This window comes from Oncorhynchus tshawytscha, linkage group LG10, assembly GCF_018296145.1.
Source record: "Oncorhynchus tshawytscha isolate Ot180627B linkage group LG10, Otsh_v2.0, whole genome shotgun sequence".
Lineage (NCBI taxonomy): Eukaryota > Metazoa > Chordata > Actinopteri > Salmoniformes > Salmonidae > Oncorhynchus > Oncorhynchus tshawytscha.
Window position 1 is genome coordinate 27,268,266 of NC_056438.1, and position 9,092 is coordinate 27,277,357.

At 44.8% G+C, this 9,092-nt stretch overlaps 1 protein-coding gene across 2 annotated transcripts; it reads right to left on the bottom strand.

The window, feature by feature from the left end:
* Positions 1–2,189: 2,189 nt before the first annotated feature.
* Positions 2,190–8,493, bottom strand: LOC112260036 (phospholipid scramblase 2). 2 transcript variants are annotated; one of them, XM_024434816.2, is made up of 7 exons: positions 7,951–8,493; positions 5,299–5,630; positions 4,829–4,871; positions 4,421–4,641; positions 3,490–3,651; positions 3,099–3,260; positions 2,190–2,964 (listed from the first exon to the last, which is right to left on the bottom strand). In XM_024434816.2, exons 1-7 carry the CDS (start codon positions 7,961–7,963, stop codon positions 2,938–2,940), a joined length of 960 nt encoding a protein of 319 aa, XP_024290584.1. In that variant the 5' UTR covers positions 7,964–8,493; the 3' UTR covers positions 2,190–2,937. The 2 variants fall into 2 exon arrangements, with proteins under 2 accessions (XP_024290584.1, XP_042184372.1); XM_042328438.1 differs by lacking the exon at positions 7,951–8,493 and having other exon boundaries at positions 5,052–5,437.
* Positions 8,494–9,092: the final 599 nt, after the last annotated feature.

Genomic DNA, 9,092 nt, shown 5'->3' on the forward strand with positions numbered 1-9,092 from the left:
CTGTACTTGAAATTCAATACTTGACTTTACAGATGTGTGTACGGGGGGACAGAGAAAGAGTTAGTAATTAAACAAATCCATGTGTTTGTTAAGCCAAATTTACTCCTGAACTAATTTAGGCTTTCCTAAACAAAGAGGCTGAATACGTATGCAACAACTCTATTTTAGTTATGAATATTTGATTTATCATTAAAATATTTACTTTACTTCCTCATTTAAGAGAGTTTTGTGTAGATTGTTGATGAAGAAATTACAATTAAATCCATTTGAATCCCACTTTACCCCAATAAAATGAAGAAATTCAAGTGGTCTGAACACTTTTGCAAGGCACTGTATTGTATTAGCATTGATTATATTTGTTGAATAAAATGTTGATACAAATTGTGCATGGCGCAAGTGATGTGTACATGTGACTCATGCCCCTCAATTTACACCCAGTCAAGAGAGTTGGGATGTTGTAAGAATCAAAAGATGATCTACAGAGTGATGTAATTTCCTTTCAGAGAAAGTGTTTGTCAATTCTCTGCTTTGACTTCCTTTACCACTTTAGTTGAGGTGAATTGTGAGCTTCTCCTTATGCTGTCTAAAACTACAGCTTTACAGGAGCTGGTCACATAGGGCTGGAGAATCCATAGTACTAGGGAAGGACATGAGTTTATTTTATCCTGCACCTCAGCATGTGTCCAGTGGGGGGGGGTAATGAGAGCACTGCTCCCTTTGTGGTCCTGGCCTTTTTCCTGTCTACTACAGGGCTTGGTTATGTTTCAGGCCCTCCTGGCACATTGCCACTACCGTTTTAGGAATGGTTAAGAGTTATGGAATGAGACTAAGGGCCATAATGTAATTAGGCCCATGACTTGGAAAAAGGTGGATGGAGACTGGAGAGAGACAAAAAGCCTGTAAGGCCACAGGATCTGTTTCTCCAATTATTAACAGGTCTGTCATTTTGCTGGGCTTCATAAGCACCTCTCTCCATCCCAACCACCCTCAGTGGCCACTGGCCTAGTGGCATCTGACACTTGCAAAACCTAGTTCAGGATTCAATCTGGACGGCGGAAGATGTGTTCATTTCCGAGCCGACCTCTGCGTTCATTTTTAATGTGATCTCCGCAAATGCGGAAACATTACCTTTAAAAAGATGCATAGCCAGAAAGAGGGGATCGGATTGAATCACAGACCTAAGACTCAATTCAATCCGTAACACTGACATGCTGTAGCTGGAATGAAATGTGTCATTTCCGATTGAGCCAGCATCAGCGGCGTTGACCGTCAGTGCAGGAACATTGGCTTTAACTGTATTTTGCGCTGCAGCAAAACTCTCCAGCGATACGGATTGAATCGAGACCCGAGTGTAAAAATACAGGTCACGCAGAACGAAAAAAAAAAAGGTACAAAACTGCTTTATTTACCACAACTGTTTGACCCCAGGGCTGGATTCAATCTGGAGTGCTGAAGAGACGCATGTTTGAAATTCAAAAAGTCATTTTCGATTGAGCCGACATATGCAGCGTTTAATGCAAATGCAGAAATCTTGCATTTAAATTTCAATCACGCTATAACGCTGATCTTCAGCACTACTGATTGAAACCAGACCCTTATTGCCTAATACAAATATAACACTCCCTAAACAGTGCACAGAGTCATCATACTCACCCCATGAACAAAATGACACTGTATTTAACACCAAAGGAAACAGTTTACCAAAAAATTGGCCCCAAATCTTCACTATGTCCCTTAAGTCAGGTAAGCACATTCCTTCATGATGAAGGTGTGCCCTGCAGGTAAATGATTCTGGGACCATGTTTTTTAAAATTTAAAGTGGATGAATGTAAATACTCAATGCTTCGCATCAATTATGTTACTTAATGATGATAGCTCCTTGAATCTCTGACAATCACTGCTGCAAAAGATGTTGACTCAGATGGCAGCCACCTCACTCTCCCACTTCCCCAGTGGCTATAGTTACTATCAGAAGTAGTAACATTAAAATGTTTGACAGCGTGAATGAATGGTGCTTGTCAAGGAACAACTGAGGCCTGGAAAAACATACACCGAGTGTACAAAATATTAGGACCACCTTCCTAATATTGGAGTCGTACACACTTTTGCACTCAGAACAGCCTCAGTTCGTCAGGGCATGGACTCATCAAGCGTTCCACAGGGATGCCGACTCCGATGCTTCCCACAGTTGTGTCAAGGTGGCTTATGGGTGGCGGAGCATTCTTGATACACAAGGGAAACTGTTGAGCGTGAAGAAGTCAGCAGCGGTGCAGTTCTTGACACAAACCGGTTTGCCTGGCACCTGCTACCATACCCCACTCAAAGGCACAAATCTTTTGTCTCGCCCATTCACCCTCTGAATGGCACAAACACAGTCTCAAAGTTTAAAAATCCTACTTTAACCCGTCTCCTCCCCTTCATCTACACTGATTGAAGTGGATTTGACAGGTGACAACAGTAAGTAATCATCATTTTCAACACTAAAATAATCTAGAATGTAATACTGCAACTGAAGCAGTTTGGTATGATAAAATACTTGCCATGGCAGTGACTAAAAAGAAAATACTGAAAAAGTATTGAAGAACATGTAAAGTTTCCATACTGTTCTGAACCCCAAAATGTACATAGATATACATAGAAATCAATTTGATAGAACAAATGCAAAAAACAGATAACTCAGTGGAGAGAGTGGAGAAACCCATGAAAGACAATTAAGGCCTATGTCTCATAGCCCAGTTGCTGATTCTTACATTCGGGTGGATAGACAGAAACAGTCCAGAGGCTATGTAAACTCAGATAAGACCTCACGTGTTACAAAGAAAGAGTTCCAGGATTGGCAGCTTCCTCTAAGGTTTCAAATAAGGAATGAGTATCAAACAGAATCGGAAAAAAGAGGGGGGATTGAAAATGGGAACAGAAAGAGTTTGACTCAAGTGCTCAGTCCTTCTCGAAGAACATGAAATCCTGTGAGGCAGAAAAGAAGAAATGTCAACTAAATTTCCTCCAACAACTGCTCATCTTATCAGCATAGTAATAGGATTTACACGTGTCAAGTTCTGTGATTCAAATTTTTTTTTAAACAGACAAATGGGACTTACGATGAGGAAGCAGGCACCCATGAGCACAGCCTTCATCTTGACGTCCAGGTCCATGGGGAACTGGATGCCAAAGTTGTCCGTGTAGGTGAAGACCTCCTTTATCAGGCCACCCCACTGCTTACTGATGCGGCCGATGGGCTTGCCTCCATCTTCCCCCGTCAGCTACGAGTGTGCAGCAAAACACATGGGTCAGAGACAAAGATTTGCCCACTGCACCTCATCACATCACATCCCTACTTCTGAAAGGATTAGATGAGTGTGTAGACAAAAGGGTAACTTAGCCAATCTTTTCTGGTCTAAAAGAAGTCCAAAGATAAGGTTTGTTCTAGTTAAATAGGACTGTTATGAACCGATTTCACTGAAAGAAAGCCCAAACTGTATGACCCTTCACCTCAAAATTCACATCCCCGCAGCAGTTGCAGGCGAAGCAGGGTCCCTCCAGCTTCATTACGGTCTCCTTGTTGGCCCCCTTGATGGAGAACTTGGGCACACAGGGGTTCCAGTCCTGGGACACATAGCCTATGGTGGTGCCAGGCGGGGCTTGGACCTCGAGCTGAGGGACACAACATTTGAAAGGTATTTGACCATGTTTAAAATCAGGCTTCGGTCTGTACACTGTGTCTTTAAATAGCATGTGCTTGGCTTACTGCAAAGCTTGCTTCAGCAGGTAATATGGCACTGATTTGATGAGTGCATTGGTGTCCGATGTTGGCGTTGAAATCACTATCATGACAAAGGTTCTTCACATGGTAACTGTGGGGCTGTGTCTCCATAGACACTGAACTAATGTGTGACACTGCAGTCATAAGGGACCTTAGAAATGTACTATACTTCACGGCTCCACCTGTACCCGAATACCAGAGATCCTATCAGGGGCCCGAGCGGGTCCAGATCCAGTGTTCTAAATAATGCCACAGGTCAGAATGTACTGTGGTTAGCCTGCCAGAAAATGTGATTCACTAGAGACAGCGCTGAAAGGTGAAGAGATGGCACCAGATCAAGACAGTCTGGGAGAGGGTTTGGACTGACAAAAGGACCATTCAGCGTCATTCATAGATCTTTACAAAGCAGACACTAAGGATTTGGTAGGACAGTACAAAATAGCTTTGAGTCCAAGAGTTTCTTTTTAGCATTAGCATCATTAACTTGTACTTCATACAGTGTTGTATAGCAATGCTAACCTGAGGATAAATAAAATAATTGCATTTTAGGTGACCTGTCCCTTTACTCCTCACACATCAAGACTCAATGATGATTTTATGCATTCTCTTTCCTGGTTACATAGTCAAATATTTGTCTCAGGGTTCAGCACCCCATTGTACCTCTTGCAGGCAGCAGGGGCAACAGCAGGAGGCACAGCGGAAGGGTCGTATGAGGCGGATGACCTCGCGGTCCGTGTTGTCCTTGATCTTCATGTCAAAGCTACGCAGGGCACCGCAGCAGTTGCGTGTGCAGCAGTCGTTCTTCTCCTTGGCCTTGTAGATCTTCTGACCCAGGCTGTTCTTGATCTCGTACTGGTTGTTGGTCTCAAAGCCAATAAACACTGAGGAGAGGGGAACGGAGGGAGGAGAAGGAAGAGGGGATGGTGGGGAAGGTGAGAGGACAAACGCAAGAACGTAATCAGGAAAACAGTAGTTTGGTGGTGGTCACTCTCTCCTCATGATTTATCGACTTTTTACAATGCCTTGACTTCTGTTCTCTCTGTACTCCGATATGACTAGCAAGCTCACCTTCCAGCAACTCCACTTTTTGGTGTATAAGGAGCTGGTCAATCTGAAATGCAGAACAGAGTATGAGATGGTGTACAAAACATTAGGAACATCCTTCATGACAGACTGACCAGGTGAAAGCTATGATCCCTTAATGAAACCTGTTAAATCAGTGTAGATGAAGGGGGGGGGGGACACACAGGTTAAAGGACTTATAAGCCTTGACATGGATTGTGTATTTTACCTTTATTTAACCCGGATGACGCTGGGCCAATTATTCGCCGCCCTAAAAGACTCCCAATCACGGCCGGGTTGTGATACATCCCAGGACCGTACCAGGGTCTGTAGTGATGCCTCTGTGGCTGAGATGCAGTGCCTTAGACCGCTGTGCCACTCAGAAGTCCCTGTGTGTATGTTTGCCATGCAGAGGGATGTTTGTGAAATCAGTGTATTTGACAGCCTGTTGTGATACTCTCTCCAAGCAAACCTACCTGTGTTAGGTACTCCAGACCAGGTGGAACTCCAACAGGCACAACTGCTGCAGGGGCTGGGGAGATGGCTGCAGGAGGGCCCGAGTGAGGTGCACCGAATTCAGGCCCAGGCATGGGACCACCATACCCTGGGCCCATTTGAGGTACCCCATATTCAGGCATGGGCACAGGCTGATGCATCACAGGCTGGCCTGGGTGGAGTTGTTTGTGGTTGTAGCCCATATGGAAGTCAACCAGTGGGGGAGCATGGTTAGGGTCACCATACCCACCATGAGGAACAGGGTAGGGTGCCGTGGAGTAACTTCCAGGACCCTGGTGAGGGGATGGGTAACCTGAGGAAATAGTATTATAATACATTCATATTGATAAAAAGCTAAACATGAATATGGAGTTATGGATGCAAATGTGGGGAGTGTGAACTGGTGTTATTAAAGCTCATGCATTGGAGATTCTGCATTAAGGAAATTGTATGGCATTAACAAAAGTGGGCCGTATTGCTGGACACCAATGGACTCCCCACAACGTACCACTCGTTCAATGGAAACTGCAAGGAACAAAAGTAATTTCACATAATCTAAGCTTACAGCAACGTAGTTAGCCTTTTACACAGCAAGCTTTTTCTTATCTCGAATACACAGGAATAATAGCATTACACAAATCCTATTGGGGAAAATACCCAGGGGGAGTTTCATTACGGTGCAACAGGGAAATTTGTGATTAACTGTTGTCAAGAATCTGCGGTCGTCCTGCTCAGAATCGAATTCCAGTCGAAGGATTTTGACCACTGCTTACTATTCTTATCAGGCAGTGGCTGGATGGCAAACAATGTCTAAAAATACACAAAATGGGTACTTAAAATTCATATTTTGAATGGTGAAAAATGATATTTCAGAATCTAGACAACTCCATATTTAAAAACACTATAAAAGTAGTTTCAAGATGTCTATCATATACACGTTTCACAGATCATAGGTCTTACAGGAGGGCATGTATAGGTCTAAAAAGGGACTAAAATTGCCACTTTCATGATTTTCTCAAAAATGGCTTGTGATACAAATGTAAATACTGTCAATCATCCTTCCTCCCAATGAAGTTACTAAGTGACACTTCCCAGAACAATCTGAGATTCCAAAAATATTTCCAGGCTACGCTGGCATGGAATCACTCAGATGTATCGCTGCACCCATTTCCACATTCCTACCTCTAAGGTAGGAAAACAAAAAGATTGACTAGCTTTCTTTTTACTGAACAATTGCTCCTGGATTACAGACACCTAGACCAAGAGTGGGGAGATTGAGAGCAGCAGATTTTTGCACTTTCCCTTTTTGTAAACTACTGAAAGTAAAGATATTTTGTTTTGGAAGCAAAGAACATTTTTACATTGTGCATTTAAATGTAAGAACATGAATTGACTTGTCAAAATTGGGATGGTCTTTTTTAGTATTGAAATAAGACACTTCATACATCCTTTTCCTACTTCAACAATTCGGGAGAGGGTAAAGTTTCAGTTGAGAGCCTCGAGGAATGTGAAGTAGAAGCAGGGGTGTATTCACTAGGAACCCAACAGAACGAAATGGGAAGTGACCTAACTGAATTTGTCCAATAGAAACTTGTTTCCGTTGCTAAACGTTTTCCGTTAGCTAAGGTGTGAAGTAATGATTTTACAACCCTGGTGAAGAAAAACCAGTTCAGTTATCTATTCATTCAGGAAGAGACTCAAGTCACAGTTTGTGATGTCAAACAGATTCACATTTACACCCCTTTGTGTTCTCAAACATTGCAGCATGAGGGCATTGGGCACAAGTTGGTGGCAGAACACCAACCTGGTGTCAGCATTTTGTAATATTCTGTACGGTTCGCATGGTAACCGAGTGGCGCAGCGGTCTAAAGCACTGCATCTCAGCGCTAGAGGCGTCACTACAGACACCCTGGTTCGAATCAAGGCTGTATCACAACCGGCCGTGATTGGGAGGTCCCATAGACGCACAATTGGCCCATCGTTGTCCGGGTTTGGCCGGTGTCATTGTAAATAACGTTAACGGATTTACCTAGTTGAATAAATAATTGGTAGATGTCCATCACCCCTTTCGTATGTGTCACGAATAACAACTCGTATTATATGTTACGAATTTGCAAAACGTATGATAATGTAACGAATTCCAAAAACGCCTACATTTACATGCTGCTTATGGGTGAATTTGACTACCTTTGGATTTTGAGGCTCGTACGAGTGTCCTGCTAAGATAATGTCTAATTGTCGCAAATCAACTGTATTATACTTTTTAAACTAACCAAAGGCTTTTTGGATAGCCTTTGCTACTGCCTGTCAATGTACATTAGCATCCTAGCTGACAACCGCTACATCCAAAATAGTTATTTTGCAAAGACCAACCATCTTACGCGTTTGAGATGCCAAAACAGTTATTTTGTTTAAGTAATACAAAATGTAATTCTATGCTAGGTTGAATGGGAGCAGACGGCGATTACTTTCTTTATACAGCCAAAGCCAAAAGTTGAGCTTCTGTGTGTAACGTCAGTCATGTACTGAAAAGGGGCCGATGAACACAGACAGTTATCCTGCAAAGATGCAATTTATGAGAAAAAAACAACCCCAGTATAATATGATAACTAAATTATGTAGAACATATTTACCTGGGGCTGACATGACTTAGTGGACAAGCAGTGGCTAGCAGGCGGATTTACTCGTAACGATGTGCGGTGAGAGTCGGGAAGCACGTTCAGGGAGTGAGTGGGTGATTTAATAAAAACCAAGAACATGAAACAGAAACAAAGATGCATGGGGAAAGAACCAAAGGGGCAGGTAATCAAGGAAGTGATGAGTCCAAGTATCTGACGATGCGCTGGTGCACGTAACGATGGTGACAGGTGTGCGCCATAACGAGCAGCCTGGTGACCAGGAAGCCGGAGTGGGAGCACGCGTGACTGAACCACCTCCCCGAAGTGCAACTTCAGCCGCAGGACACCGACCAAAATGACGATCCCAGGGAACAGGAGCGGACCGGTCACCTCTGCAGAGGCGCAGGAAAGCCGTCAATCCGGCTAAAACGAAGGAGCATGACGACAGAGCGCCGGAGATAGAGCATAACTGACGGTACCCCGTCCCCGGCGCGTACGGCTCCAGGCGCAGGACGCCAACCCAGAGGACGATGCCCGGGATCATGAGCGGACCGGTCACCTCCGCTGATGCGCGGGAACCTGACAGACCGGTTGAGGCAAGGGAGCCTGGCGATCAAGGTTGAGGTGTAAGAGCCTGACGAGCCAGTGGAAATACCCAAATTATAGAAAAACAAACATAGACTGCCCACCCAACTCACGCCCTGACCATACTAAATAAATACAAAACAAAGGAAATAAAGGTCAGAACGTGACAGTACCCCCCCAAAGGTGCGGACTCCGGCCGCAAAACCTTGACCTATAGGGGAGGGTCTGGGTGGGCGTCTGTCCGCGGTGGCGGCACTGGCGCGGGACGCGGACCCCACTTAACCATTGTCTTAGTCCGCCTCATTGTCCGCCTCCGTGGCTTTCTAACCATGGCCACCCCTCTCAATGACCCCACTGGACAGAGGAGCAGCTCGGGACAGAGGAGCAGCTCGGGACAGAGGAGCAGCTCGGGACAGAGGAGCAGCTCGGGACAGAGGAGCAGCTCGGGACAGAGGTGCGGAAGCTCTGGACAGAGGGACGGAAGCTCTGGACAGAGGGACGGAAGCTCTAAACAGAGGGACGGAAGCTCCGGCGCCTCTGGGCTGGGGGCTCCGGCGCCTCTGGGCTGGGGG

Coding starts and splice junctions, on each gene's coding strand:
- LOC112260036 (XM_024434816.2), bottom strand. Junction 4,642..4,828: donor AAAAGTGGAGTTGCTGGAAG/GTGAGCTTGCTA, acceptor CCCTCTCCTCAG/TGTTTATTGGCTTTGAGACC. Junction 2,965..3,098: donor TGGGTGCCTGCTTCCTCATC/GTAAGTCCCATT, acceptor TCTGCCTCACAG/GATTTCATGTTCTTCGAGAA.